Source organism: Miscanthus floridulus, chromosome 1 (genome assembly GCF_019320115.1).
Source record: "Miscanthus floridulus cultivar M001 chromosome 1, ASM1932011v1, whole genome shotgun sequence".
NCBI classification, from domain to species: Eukaryota; Viridiplantae; Streptophyta; class Magnoliopsida; order Poales; family Poaceae; genus Miscanthus; species Miscanthus floridulus.
Window position 1 is genome coordinate 134,545,185 of NC_089580.1, and position 15,071 is coordinate 134,560,255.

A 15,071-nucleotide genomic window follows, 5' to 3' on the forward strand; every position below is an offset into this window, starting at 1 on the left:
TATCGTCGTGGGATTAGCGCCAGTTAAACTTTCTTAAATTTGAGTAAGTTTGTGCAAAATATTAGCATTATTTGTATCTCCATATAAATTTATTTATGAAAATAGATTCAACAATCTATCTAATGATATTAATTATGTACTTATAAATATTAATATTTTCTTTAATATATTTAGCCAAAGATAAATATGTTACTTCTCGGAAAATGAGAACAACAGATAAAAAGGGACAAATGGAGTATTAAACAACCAGAACAGATCATTAGTTTACAGACGGCAATGAGAATAGTATCCCTCAGCATGATGATCAAGCAACAAATTACTGCACACCACACACGACAATTCGACACAACTTGCTTCCTATGCAGCCATAGAAACACTTGAATACTTTCATACAATAATGATGATTTGAATACTTTCAAACTATCGTAATGATGTTCAAGCGTGATATACAACTCAACAAGTTGAGATTCACTCACTAGCACTTTGTTACAAGATACAGATGCCGTTTGGACTTGGGACCTAAGATGCGCCTAGCTACAATATTCTACACATTTGCTGCCACCTCAAAATATGGAACACTCAGATGTTATCCTACCCTTGCTAATCAACTCACATGGAATCACTGAGCAATGAGCACTCCTATTGCTGCTAAGAAAACACACTACACGCGCGCAGCTCAAAACAGTCCCAAGAAATGATGCCGCTGCTGGCTGTTGCTGCTGCTGTAGCTTCCTCCTGGTGGAGCCACAGATATTCTGTCTGCGTTAGCCAACGCCCACCTGTTGAAATCCGGTGATGACAACAGTTGCTTCATAGCTTTCTTTGTCTCCTCTCTCGTGAAAGCTTCGTATTCCTCTTCTGAGAATTTCCTCCTCTCTGGGGTAGTGTGAAATGTAGAATAGAAGGTGTCCCTAGCAACACCTGGCGACGATGTCTTTGCTGAGCCTGGAGAAGCAAGATAACAAGTTGTTCACTTGGCACAAGAACACTAAGCTGGGGCATCGTATAGATACAACTAAAAGAAGTGACAAACCTGCAAAAGGTGAGTTTCTTCTTGGTGTAAGTCTCTGGTATCCACCATGAAGCTTGCCAAATCCATCTTGGCGACCTCCATTCATGCTAGAATAGTCTTCATCCAAATCTCCATAACGGGATGGGTTACTAGAGGTTCCATCAGAAAGCCCCCTGAAAAGAGGTATTTATTTAGTTTATCAGTACTTTCAGGGAACACAAACATGGAAAAATAATTTAGTATCCCTAATATATAAAAGCCAAAGGAACCCATGCATATATACTAAACTTATAGGAGAAACTAAGAAGGCCGTGCAAAGCCTGCAATGTTCCAAATTACTGCAAACAGCCTCTCTCTCCTCTGCCATTACATCTACGAGACGTTTTAGTTAAACAAAGATTCAGACAAGTTATGAGCTACTTCTTGTCACAGATTGTGTGTAGTCAACCAACCCATTGGTGCCACAGTTTTCGTTTTACAACAGTAGTTATGCTTACCATGCACGATATGCTCCACATAAACGACAACCAATTTGACGCTGATTATGTTTATTATGTCAGGAATTTCAACAGCTACAAACACTTCAATAGAAGTGCCACTGTGAAATCACCTGAATGCATTGTTGATGTTTTCCACCACGGACAACCCGAATTTCATTACTCATGAGCAACGAATTACAATAGTTCAACAAACAAAAACAGATGCATTGTTGATGATAGGAGAATAATCTTAATTCACTCCTGCTAAATCTGAACTACACAAAACCACTACATTGAGGGTTGTTCTAATAAATAACTTTAAAGATTAGACACTAACCAAACAATCAAGAATACGCGTTAGCATCTGTTCAGTTACTGAGCTAAAACTCGACCTGAAGGGGTTAAGACTGCCCCCACAGCATTCAAAATAAGAAGACCTTCTCACCAGGCCGAGAAAACCCCTAAACCCCCGCCCCACCGTTACACGGTGACTTTCCGTCGTCCAAGTGAGAATTGGGCCGGTGCCCCCCCAGTGCTTTGGATATGGGACGGACGAGGGGATTTTTTTAACCTCAGCCTAAAGTTCGCTCCCACGGGGAGTCGAATCTAGGACCTGAGGAGTGCCGCCGGGGTACTCTGACCAACTGAACTAGAGGCCCTTTGGCAGTTACTGAGCTAATACTTAGGATTAAAGGATATTGGTTCATTTTCACTTGAAGATTTACATACATTTGAAATAAATTTCTTAGAGGTAAGTCAATAATGCCTACAGCAGGAATAACATCAACGCATCATATCATGGTTATCTTAGGAAAAGTGGGATCAACCAGGCCAATTTCTGAACTTGCACATTCCACATGGGCAATGTTATTCCTTGTTCTGATTCCATTGCATCAAGTGAAAGTTTGAGACTATAATTGCTAATGACATTGGGCTACTCCATGGTTTCAATCGACCTACACCACAGCAGCCAGCAGATCAAAATGTAGCTGCATCCATTCCACACAGCACAAAATTACCATGTGTCTTACAGAGTTACAGAGGTGCCTGGCTGTGTATATTCTGTTGACTGGAACAACAAGTCAGCAACAAATAGGAATCGTTTTACAACAGAAATGCCACATAACATGTTTAACTTGTTTTTTAATATGTTTTTCTTAAAATTATAGTAACATGATAGTCTGGTCAAAAGATGAAAAGAACGTGTTCTTCTATGAGGTCTGTTAGATTTGTGATTTCTGCTATGAGCTATCTGATTAATTATAGCTGTAGTAACTAATATTTGACACATCAAGTAAAGAGTTGCCTTGACTGACAATTAGGGAAGAGAGTTTATCATACCTGAATATATAGCGTAAAACTTTTGACTTCCCCTCAATTCTTGCAATCGCTTTGATGCTTACACAGAAGACTAAAGCCGCAAATGCAAAGAGATAGTCCAGAGAACTCTACAGGAGCAAAGTGAGGATTAGCCTGTCAGTTGAAAGATAAGCAAATGGGTAGAATATTTCAAGCACCAGTAGATTGTTACAAAAGTAATACCTGGAGGATCATAACAGCTGAAATAATTAAGATAGCCCACTCAACAAAATAAGCCACACCCTCGTCAACAGATCCATCTTCTGCCAGGACAAGTTTACGGACACCCCAGTAACCAAACCAGGCTCCAGCTAAGATGACACATACGAGAACGAATATTCCAAGCTGCAATGACACATTTTTTACATTAATATATCATAAGAGGAATGATAGAAACACATACCACTGAATGTCGAAACACAAACAAAACCCTCATGGAAAATTTAATGGCACAGTACGAATACAAATAGAAAATAACACAAAATTTGACAACTTTATAAATCATTTGATGTTATCAAGTCAATTTGCTTTCATAGTACAAGTAGTGTAGACTATTCCCCAACAGAGCTCAAGAAAATAAGCACACTCACATACGTGACAAGAAAATTAGTATTATTCAGTCATGTTGCATAGATATCTATAAAGAAGACAAAAAAGTGGGAAGTCATGTGGCAAACTGGCAATTCAAAAGATCATACTAGTCCCATTCCCTTTAATATATGTAAAGGCAAGTGAAATAAAAGAAGCCAAAATACCAGATGATAACCAAAATGAAGAACTTACATACAGGATTATGCATGTCTTCAGCAATCCCAATTTCCACAAGAACTGAGCGCAGCATACCCGATAAATAGTGAAGAAAATATGTCGTCATGCCAACCTGTGGTTGAAAAATTGCCACATGAGAGATCTACAGGTGTAAGGTAGAACCAAAGTGGATCCTGTCAACATTTTAAACAATACTTACAACTGAGGAGTATGCGAAAATAGCAAGAGAACTCTTTCTACCAGTTGGTAAAAGCTTCATTCCCTGAAAGTAGATAGCAAAAAAAGGTCAGGTGAACAGGTGATGCCCACAAAATGGTTGACTGAATAGCAGACAAAACTTAAGTTTCCTATTGAACAGGCCAAAAGTTACATTCGTGTGGAAAGGCAGCATACAACTGGTATAAAATAACTTAAATTACATAGCTTCAAGCTAAGGAAAGATTAGACTTTGTGACGGTAGCTAGTGGCACATAGCATTGCCAATCAACTACAGTAATACTGTCATCTGAAAACAAAAATAAACAGACGAGGTACAAATCCCTATTGACACTGAGGAAGCCTTTTGCCAAAGGTATATATTGTAATAGTTTAAGTATATTGCTGATTGAGTATTTTTCCAATGCAAATTCATATATAATCTTCAAATCTTCCATAATCCAAATGGTAGTTTCAAATAAGGCAGTAAGTGAGCTCAATTGAACCATTACAAGAATGGCACCAACCACCGTTACCAATACCAACCATCAGCTGAAGTGCTCAACTACTACTATATAGAGCAGAGTAAAGAGGATTGTAAATTACCTGAAAGAGTATAATCAGTATCACAAGGAAAATGCCGATAGTCATTGCTCCACCATAGTAGAACACTACAGACTCGCTCAATATGTGTGCCACCGCCATAAGCACCAACCCTAGGACAAAGAACACCACCCTGTGGAGCAAGAACTCTGCATACACAACAACAAAAGACGCATCACACCCTGCAATCAAGAACTGCACGAAACAGGGGGCACCAAACTAGAACTGCATCCAACAAAGAAAGCGGAAGAAATCATACCTTCCTCAGTGGACACCACAACAGACCTCGAAGGGTCAGCAGGCATGCGGAAATCCAGAATCCGGTGGTCGTACGGTGAGATGGCTTGTATCCAGAGCCCGCTCTTGGGCATCTTCTGCCACTGGGACGCGGCGCACATGCACGGTCCCACCGTGGCATTTCTACAAACACAAAGTGCACAAACCAAAGAAATTAGGCCGAGAAACATCAATGCTAGCGATACACACCACGAAAGCTAGGAGTTCAGTTCCCCATCTCACTAACCTGTGGAAGCAGAGCTCGAGGCCGTGGGGGCGGGTGGCATTGGCGCGGAGGCGAAGCGCGTGGAAGAAGCGAGAAGGGTCGCGGAGGCGGGACGGGCGGCCGTCGAGGAGAACACGCGTGCAGTAGGGCCTGGCGGCATCGCCGCCGGAGAGGGGCCGCGCGGGCGGGAGGTGGACGGAGGCCGGCGGATGCGAGGTGACTGCGAGAGGGCGGGTTAGGGTTAGGGCTTTGTGGGGTTCGACGGTGGGGTGGGAGACGGAGGCGTGCTTACCTGTGAGCTCGACGGGGGTGGAGACGGATACGGCGGCGGCGGAGGTGACGAGGAGAACGAGGACAGCGGGGATGAAGAGGAGGAGGAGGTTCCGGTGTGACGGCGGCATGGCGGCGGCGGTGGATTTGGGGATTTTGGACGGGGAGGCGGGAGATGCAGGGGATTCAGGGAAAGGAAGGAGCGGGAGGTAGCTTTGAAACGACGCTGTGCCGTCCCAACGTGTCCTGTCCGGCTGTTCAGACGGCGAGAATGGGCTGGCTCGGCAGGCAGCGCCGTGACTTGGTTGCTAAGGAACATGGGCTTTGCAGAAGGGGGCATTTATTAGATTTTAGAATTCCACTCAAAAAATTAGATTTTAGAATTTTTCCTCAAAAAAAGTAGATTTTAGAATTATATAGAAAGGTTTGCATCTGCTCGATTCAGAGAATTAACACAAAATAATTCCGCGTTCCATAGGTGCAAATAGAGATGGAACGGAGAATCCCGTCGGGTAATGGCTTTCCCCGCGAGAAGGAAAATCGCCGTTACTGTCTTCGTCAAAGTTCACGGTGGAAATTTGGTTCTCATTCCTGTCTCAGTGCGGATCGGTGCATCACAGAATTATAGATAAAATTTGAATTTAAATTGAAAGAAAAATGAAAATCTTCAGCATAAGTACACCGCCAATAAAACTGCAATGCACATATAATCCAACGTAACTACTCTACGACAAATACACACAAGATAAACACTGTACAACAAAAATAACACAAGCCGTATGACTTGTAAGTTTGGTGGCTAAAATTGAGGACTAAAATTTCGAGGGTGTTTAGTTGGGTGAATTTTGGATTTTGGGATATGGTAGTACTTTTGTTTTTATTTGGTAATTAGTGTTTAATCATGGTCTAATTAGGTTCAAAACGTTTGTCTCGCGATTTCCAACCAAACTGTGCAATTAGTTTTTTTTCGGCCTACATTTAATGTTCCATGCATTTATCACAAGATTCGATGTGATGGGTACTGTAGCACTTTTTTGGAATTTGGCCTGGCACCTAAACACGGGCTTCAATAGCTTAAGGGGTGTTTGGTTTTTAGTAGCTCCTAAAAGTTATGTCACATCGAATGTTTAGATGCTAATAAGAAGCATTAAATATAGATTAATTACAAAACCAATTACATAGATGGATGTTAATTTTCGAGATGAATTTTTTAAGCCTAATTAATCTGTCATTAGCATATATTTACTGTAGCACCACGTTGTCAAATCATAAACTAATTAAGTTTAAAAGATTCGTCTCACCAATTAGTCATAAGTTGTGCATTTAGTTTCGTAATTAGTCTATATTTAATACTCCATATATATGTCAAATATTCGATGTGACAGAAATTTTAGGAGAAGGCGAAGGAACCAAAGAGAGCCTTACTCGTGTGGTCCAAACTTTAGACAATACTTTAAGTGACCTGAGCACTCACGAGCAGCAAGCAGCGTAGATCAAGAAAAGTTTGCTACGAGCACGCACGGATCTAGAATGAGGAATTATTTTAGGAAAAAATTTACTTAACTCATCATCTTTCATACTTGGCCTACTTCATCCCTAAACTATGAAATCGTCTGTTTTACCCCCTGAACTTTCTAAAACCGTTTATTTTACCCCCCTGAGCGGTTTTTTTGACAGCGGTTTGCTACAGTAACATCGGGTTGCTACAATACCGTTGGTTTGCTACAGTGCAGTGGTTTTGAATTTTTTTTATTTATTTTCGGTGAATTTTTGAAAAATCATAGAAAAATCTAATTTTATTGGACTCCACATGAGTAGATCTACACAGTGAATATATAATACGGTATGCTTTATTACAAATTTTTTTTTGTAGCTTTAGATTAATTAGAAAATCCAATTTTGTCTGTAATTAATTAGAATTTATCTATAACTAAGTTATACATAGTCCAATGAGTACGAAATTTTTACTATAGTTTAAGCATACAATAATTAGCGTACCATAAAAATTTCACCACAATTGGACCATAGAAGCTGCAGCTATGAATTATTCCAATTAATTACAGACAAAATTAGATTTTCTAATTAATCTAAGGCTACAGTAAAAATTTTGTACTAAAGCATACCGTATTATATATTCACTATGTAGATCTACTCATGTGGAGTCCAACAAAATTAGATTTTTCATTTTATGATTTTTCTATGATTTACTATGATTTTTCAAAAATTCACCAAAAATAAAAATAAAAAAAGAAAATTCAAAACCATTGGCACTGTAGCACCGCTGTCAAAAAAACACCCAGGGGGTAAAATAGACGGTTTTAGAAAGTTCAGGGGGTAAAACAGACAGTTTCATAGTTGAGGGTGAAGTAGACCAAGTATGAAAGGTGAGGGGTTAAGTAGACTTTTTCCAATTATTTTATGTTAATTCTCCGAAGAGGATGAGACTGGTGGTTTTTTTTAAAAGGAGAGTGGTGGGTTTTTTTTTAAAGGAGAATGGTGGTAATTATTAGGGAAAAAGAAGACGTGGGATCAGATATTAGGGGTGTGATTGGAAGCCAAGACTGTTTTCTCGTATCATCTCTTATGGGCCTCGACCGCATGCAGAAACCTTATTGAATAGTCGCAAAATCTTTTTTTTTCAAAGCATGATTTCGTAGGTTGTACAAGCTTATCTTGATCCATCTCACTCTTTTTTAAGTGGTAACCTGCACAGAATAGATGCACTTACCTTGCATCAGAGGCACCAGTTACCCACCACCCCTTCCTTGTCTTTCCTTTGCATATCGCGTTTTTTTATGGCGTCCCCGCAAGCGATAAATGGTGCTTTTCGTTGTCGGACCCTTCAGGCCCATAAATCAACAGGAGCAATGTGTGCAACTGTTCAAGCCCCTAAAGTTTAAGGCATCCTAAATTTAGGGTCTGTTTGGTTCGTCTAGTAGCTACTAAATTTAGTAACTTCTAGTCACTTTAGTAACTTTTTAACCAAACGCTATGACTAAAAGGTCTTTAGTTCTCTCTAGTAACTCTGGAGTTACTAAAAGTGACTAAACCGTTTAGTAGCTACTAAAGTTGAGTAGCTCTCGAACCAAACACCCCCTTACACTAAGTAGTAGTAACTAACAATGATTAATCGATTAGATAGAAAAAATGCAGCACTACAACATAGGCATGTGGTTGTTGATTGGTTAATTGGACCTGGAGAACATAAGGCCCAATGGCCAGTGCCCATCAGCCTGCTTGCCTGGCTGCTTAGGCCCTCCACAACGTGGGGGTAGTTCTCAGAAAAAAAATCAAAGGTTCTTCTAAAAACGAGAGAGAGAAAATCAAGGTAAAGTTGACACCACGCTTCAAAGATCATAGCATGCTCTTTTGCCTGCCAAAAAAGCTGATGCATGCTCTTCTCCGGCTCCCCATCCTGGTTCTCTCCTTCCCTCTCCAGTCTCAGTGCACAAATGGGCATTGACGCAAGAACGTTCACCCTCACCGCCCCAAATTTTGCTAGCTCTGCATCATTAGTTACAACATGCAAAATGATGCTTAGAGTCTTAGACTATTCTCTCCTTTCCTAGATTCACTTGGAGACAAATATTGTGGAGGGCCTTAGATTCCTAAGCCAGTTTGTTGCTTTTCAGTAGAACATAAGGTCAATTTCCTTTTTGTTGAGTACTACTTTTATTATTTAGCATTAAGATTTTATATGTCTAAAGCTTTTATAATTATAAGTAAAATTATGCTTTGGTTACGTTGTTTTCTCGAATTTTAGGACCCAATCAAGTATTTCGCACAAGGGCCTCCAACTCGCAGTTAGAGGCCTGGCCTGCCCCTTGCAAGCAGCAAATGGTGCAATTTGATTGGAATGACTCATGTGTCTCACCTATGCATCACTCTGGCTGGCTCTTAGGAAACAAAATCGACTTGCGTCGTAGAAGGCCTAGAGGCTTTTGCTGCATCTAACGGGGCGGGCTCTGCATATAAAAGAAAAAAAACGGCCAGGCTCAGCTTGACGTGGTGCATGCTACCAATCACGCTATAAATGTCATACCACAATCACGCTGTAAGGCTCCGTTCGCTTGGAGGAATCTGGAGAAATTTGTGAGAGAAAAACACGATTTCGAATGAAAAAAGAAACGAATCAAACCGAATTTAAAGGCACGGGAACGAGGCCTAAAAGTCATACCACGAGAGGGGTTCTTTTTGCGAGGATACCAGGGGAGGATCGACTTATGTCCAATCTCTCATATGATGTTAACTAGGACGAGTAAATTAAAGAATAGTCACCTCATCATCAACTAATCTGAATGCCTGAGGCCACGCCCAATGCTCCTACATGTACTGTGGCTTCAAGTCTACCCACCTGACAATTGTCTAGCTCAACTAGTTTAAGACTTTGTTTAGTTCATTTCTCTAAAATTTACTTTCTATCACATCAGATGTTTAGACACATGCATAGAATATTAAATATAGACTAAAAAATAATTAATTGAATAGATTGCGACTAATTTGCGAGACAGATTTTTAAGCCTAATCAGTCCATGATTTGACAATGTGGTGCTACAGTAGCATGTGCTGGTGACGGATTAATTAGCCTTAATAAATTCGTCTCGTGAATTACTGAGGACTTATGTAATTTATTTTATTATTACTATCCAAACACTCCCACATGACATCCGAGGTGACATCTGTAAACTTTACTTCATGGATTTAAACACCACCTAAGTACTTGCAGATCATCAGAGTCGCCTATAGAAGCGGTAGTAGCTTCATTGCGAAAAGCAAGTTCTATCAGTTTTGTGTGAGAGAAAAGGCCGATGACTTGCAGAGGAGAGAAATAAAAGGAGTCTGTCTTGCATTGGATGTGTAGCGGTCTTAAAAGTGCACTGCTTACGTGGACCGTAGCTTTTTAGTGGGACTTGCGTTGGTCATGCTCCGAGACAGGTCTTTGTTTGTAGTTTGCAAAAGTAGGTTTCCTGGGTTGGTGCTGGTTGTTGCAAACTTCTTATTTCCATTGTATGAATAGAAATTGGGTTATCCTCGTTAATAAACAATAAACAATAAATCTGAAAATTAAAAAGATTAGCTACAGGTGCCAGCGCAGTCTTTCGTCGGTCCCCATTGGAGGACTTAAATCAGAAGGGAATACTCCTGCTTTATTAAACAAAGAGCGTGTTGGGCTCAGCTTGTCTCAAGTTATTTTAGTTTATTCTTTGTCATGAAACACTATTAAATCATCAAAATTCAGTCGAAACAAACTGAAGTCTCGTGTACCAGCCGAACCGGCTCAAAATCTGAACGAAATAGAAAAGGATTAGCTACAGGTACAAGTACAAGAGTCTTTCGTGCAGTCCCCATCGAAGGACATGTTTATCGAGAGCAGGGAATCAGGGATCCACGTGACCACATCCAAATCGCTCCAGCTGTTTGACACTAGAGTCCACATGCAAGTGCATACCTATCTGATCGTCAAGGCTTCACGTGCCTAGCAAACTGGTCCTCAGCCCTCAACGGCAGAAAAAAGATCGATGGTTTAGATGGATCGCAAAAAAAATGTAAATTGATTACAAAGAAAAATTTCGAAGTGGTTCAACCTCTTACAGAATTCCTCTAAAAATCCTATGAAGCACGTTCCAAAAGATTTTATATGAAATTTTTCTATAGGATTCCACTGTTTTCTCCATTTTTCGTTCGTTGCGGATAGGGAGCAAGACAACTGCAGGTGCACGTCAAATGAAACCCGTACAGTACATCCTAGAACACCATAATAATAATAACTCCGTACACAAGCACAATCCATACATCACAGCATTGTGGTGCACACCAATATATATAAAATATATACTACTACTACTATAGCCTCGATTCGGATCATGTTCATTGACATGGCTGGCTCACACACAGAGATTCATCCCACAACAGCAACTTGCAGTGAAACCCACACTATACTCACTCCATAAGCACAGAGAGGAGTACTATAATAGTAATTAGATTAGCTAGATACGTAATTAACCGAGAACGTCGTCGCCGCCGCCGGGCGATCCGCCCACCGGCATGGTTTCAGTGGGCGCGGGGCGCCGGGGTGAAGGAGGCGAGCTGGCGGGTGCGGGTCCAGACCTGCTCGTAGACGACGGCGACGTAGGGCACGGTGCGGCCAGCGGGGTCGGCGGCGTCGACGTAGAGGCGGTACCTCATCCCGGACACGACCTGCTCCTCGCCGCGCACCACGCTGCGGAACCGCAGCCCGTCGGCGGCCAGCCTCTGGTGCTTCGCCTGCCCCAGCGCCCACCCGCCCAGCTCCTGGATGTGCTTGTCGCCCACGTCCGGGATCGGGGCCCACCCGCCCAGCAGCGGGCCGCGCCCGCCGTCGCCGCCGCCCAGCGCCGCGGGGCCGGGGACGGGGGCGAGCGCGACGGCGGCGAGGGTGGCCAGGAGGAGGAGGAGCGAGAGGTGGTGGCGGGGCGTCGCCATGGACGGCGGGGGCTTGCGGATTGGGTCGGGACTCGGGAGCGAAGAGGGAGGGAGTCGTGACGGGGTGGCGAGATCTGGGAGACGTGACTGCTTTCCCTGCTGGTCTTGCCGTGGAAGACGGTTCGGGGCCACGGCATTTAAACGGACGACTCCTTTTCCTTTACCGTTCAGAAAGGAAAGAAATAACAACTGTTTATTATTCTCTCTTCTGAAACCGTGTGACGAGGCGACGGGAATTGGGGATTCTCGTGACGCCTGTCGTGCTCGAACCACATGCGCTCTCGCACCGCCGCACGCGGAAATCAGGGCGGCGGTGAACGTGGTGGACCTGAGGCCACTTGCAATGCACGAAACTATAAATAGTCTAGGATATTAGGGCGCGTTTAGTTCGCAAATTTTTTTAGGTTTTGGTACTGTTTGTTACTGTAGCATTTTTGTTTGTCTTTGGTCATTAGTATCTAATTATAGACTAATTAGGTTTGAAAGTTTCGTCTCGCGATTTCTCACCTAACTGTATAATTAGTTTTGTTTTTCGTCTACATTTAATACTCCATACATGTGGCGTAAGATTTGATGTGACATTTTGGGTTGAAAATTTTTGGAATGTAAACGGGTTGAAACTATTCTCTCCATGCAACTTTTCGATCCACTAGAGTTCTGTTATATTTGGCCAATCATTCACCGTTTGCTATTCGGATCCTCTGTGCCTACTTAGCAGGAGGCTGATGATTTGCTTCTTCCGCATCTGCCGGTCAAACAAGCACCTCTCCGGCTCTCCATGAACGTCACAGTACGGCTAGCGGTTGAGGTGGGGCAGGCACCGACGAGCACGACGAACTCCTGCATGTCCCATGTCGCTCAACGCAGCTGAGTTCGTAGGCGGCGGCGCGAGCTCACGAGCAGCTGACAGCGGAGGACAAGGCTGGGAAGGCGCCGAACGCCGTGCTGCTGCGGCTCGTATGCCCGCCAGGTACTCAGGCACCCATGCCATAGACCTCGGTGCCGACGCCGCTGCTCCTTTCATTCTCTCTTCTCATGTGGCGGTGCGAGCGGTGAGTGAGCGCGGCGGTTGCGCGAGGTCCACGTCGGCTGCGCGAGCCAGGTCCATGGTGGGTGGACGCGGAGAGCTCCCCGCGGGGCTGGGCGGGTGAACATGAAGAGCTCCCAATAGGCGGTGGCACGCGATGGCGAGCTCCCCGCGACCTCGCGGGGCTGGATGGGTGGACGCGGACGATCTCTGCAGGGCCGAGCGAGATCCGCGAGTGGCGGCGGCGAGCGGCTATGCTAGGCGGCAGCACGCGATGCGGGCGGCGATGCAGGGCGACGCTATGGCCACGACGCACGCACGGATGCAAGCAAGCGTAAATGTTGTTTCTTTTTGGACTCGTTTTTCTCTCTCTCCTTCTCTTCAATAAATAATGTGTTGCTTACGTGGCAGTGTATTTAATGCCTATAGAAACTACTATAGTTTCTGCATTGAGAGTGCCCTGACCGACGATGGTTGCATACCTGCATTGGCCAAAATAAGGGAGTCGAACGCTTTTAATTTGACCAATATATAACAAGTAATATTTATAGTATATAATTAGTATTATTAATTAGATTGTTGAATCCATTCTTATAATAAACATATTTAAAGATGGAAATGTTGTTAATATTTTCTATAAGTCTAGACGAACTTAACGACATTTATTTGACCAAGAAAGTATAAGGGATTTTTTTTAAAAAAACAAACAAACATATATACAACGAGAGTTTGCGTTCAAAAAAAATACACCAGGAGAGTACACGAGTGGTTGAGTAGATCAATCCGGAGGAATACGAAAAACTGAAAACTCGTAATAAGAGAAAAGTTGATATTGCAGGCGATACAAAAAGGAAATCAAAACATGTACAAATTCCAAATAGGATCTAGGACATGTCATGAACTGTCAACGAAAATGGCTGACAACACATTTTTATTTATTGAAAATGGTGACGACACACATTTTGTTGCTTGGCGACGGATGCGTGCTCCCAGCACCCGTGGCTCAAAATCTAGCTTACCTAGCTCACGATATGAATATATGATGCTGGGGTCGTGTTGCTCATTTGAGATCGTCTATATCCTGCTCGTTCTTGAGTGAGATTGTGTGCAGAAGGTAACCGCTTGATCGTATTTGGCTTATAAGCCATGGCTTATCAGCCAATAAATATTATTTTTCTCTCGCACCAAATCAGCCAACATTACTTTTAGCTATGGCTTATAAGCCAAACAAGCCCAAACGAACAGGGCGCTTGTGCTCTATCCTACCATGTCCATTGTTTCACACGTAAACATTGGTCTAGTTCGAGAGAGATGTAGCTTTCGTAAAAAAAAAACACTTTTCAAAAGCTTCCTATAAAAGTTTCGAAAGCTAGTCTAAAAGAGCTTCTATGTTTTTAATACAAAAGTGTACATTTTCAAACTTTTGTTAGCTTTTTGAGCTTTTTAGGGGAGTTGTAGCTTTTTGAGATTCTTAGAAAGCAAAAGCTATCAAAAGCTCTGTGAACAAAGTCATTTTCCACCTAATAATATATTGTTGTCACACCATCCTTCTTGTTTCAAACATAATCTCGATACAAACCTCACCAATATTATTTGATTTGTTTGAAAGACATGAGCTCACTATTAAAAGAAATTGCTTGTTATTTATCTATATCTTATAGGTCAACATGTGCTTGATAACCAGAATTGGACCTCAGACAATATTGAGACAGGTGTTGTTAGTCTGCACTAGATCATGATACTAAGCTGAATAAAGACCAGAGGCAAACCTCAACCATTAAACCTATGAGAGGTCATCCCATTATTCTCCCTTCCCTTCTTCTTCTCTCCCTATCTTTCTCTTTCCTCTCCTTTACCCTAAAAAATGGATGGGGGGTGGGGGGGGTGGGGGGGGGGGGGGGGGGGGGGGGGGGGACGAGGAGGAAGGGTCTGATAAAGCGGGTACTCCATTATTTGTGGGTTGGTAGGAGGGGCTCAAACCCCTCCCACTATCAAATATTATACCATATACATCTACATCTCTGTACCTAATATTAAAAGGAGAAATTTTCTTTCTCTAAATTTTGGCCCATCTCTGTTTGTGTGTCCTACCACTCTCCCGAGCATAAGAGTTGTATCCCGTTTTACTAAGAACAATAGTACATGATGATTAATACTGATTGATAGCAAATACGTATAGATGTAGTAGGGTAGCGAGAGCTTGCCAGTTTTTCATTAAACAGGCATGAGATAACAGTTCTAATCAGTTTACTATCCCATATGTGATACGAACAGAATCTGTGTTTGTACGAGTTAGAATTACACGGAGTCAGCCATGGTATAAAGTCTGATTCTAAAGCGTATTGAAGCAATGATGCAAAATATATGTTCTATTGTGACACATGGGTATATTTG

At 42.4% G+C, this 15,071-nt stretch overlaps 2 protein-coding genes across 2 annotated transcripts; both read right to left on the minus strand.

Moving 5' to 3' along the window:
• Nucleotides 1-343: 343 nt before the first annotated feature.
• On the minus strand, nucleotides 344-5,463 carry LOC136494287 (uncharacterized). The gene is made up of 10 exons (XM_066490460.1): nucleotides 5,211-5,463; nucleotides 4,940-5,138; nucleotides 4,676-4,836; nucleotides 4,420-4,565; nucleotides 3,818-3,880; nucleotides 3,638-3,730; nucleotides 3,034-3,195; nucleotides 2,833-2,939; nucleotides 1,034-1,185; nucleotides 344-945 (listed from the first exon to the last, which is right to left on the minus strand). Exons 1-10 carry the CDS (start codon nucleotides 5,317-5,319, stop codon nucleotides 677-679), a joined length of 1,461 nt encoding a protein of 486 aa, XP_066346557.1. The 5' UTR covers nucleotides 5,320-5,463; the 3' UTR covers nucleotides 344-676.
• Nucleotides 5,464-10,927: 5,464 nt separating this feature from the next.
• On the minus strand, nucleotides 10,928-11,776 carry LOC136494296 (cysteine proteinase inhibitor 8-like). The gene has a single exon (XM_066490469.1). The coding sequence runs from the start codon at nucleotides 11,648-11,650 to the stop codon at nucleotides 11,240-11,242; it is 411 nt and encodes a 136-aa protein (XP_066346566.1). The 5' UTR covers nucleotides 11,651-11,776; the 3' UTR covers nucleotides 10,928-11,239.
• Nucleotides 11,777-15,071: the final 3,295 nt, after the last annotated feature.

Bases quoted from the DNA above. Each gene is read 5' to 3' on its own strand.
- LOC136494287 (XM_066490460.1), bottom strand. From the start codon at position 5,319: ATGCCGCCGTCACACCGGAACCTCCTCCTCCTCTTCATCCCCGCTGTC. The intron at 4,566-4,675 runs GTATGATTTCTT...TTGTGTATGCAG, and splicing joins TGTGGTGTCCACTGAGGAAG to AGTTCTTGCTCCACAGGGTG. The intron at 3,881-4,419 runs GTAATTTACAAT...ATCTACTTTCAG, and splicing joins TACTGATTATACTCTTTCAG to GGAATGAAGCTTTTACCAAC.
- LOC136494296 (XM_066490469.1), bottom strand. From the start codon at position 11,650: ATGGCGACGCCCCGCCACCACCTCTCGCTCCTCCTCCTCCTGGCCACC.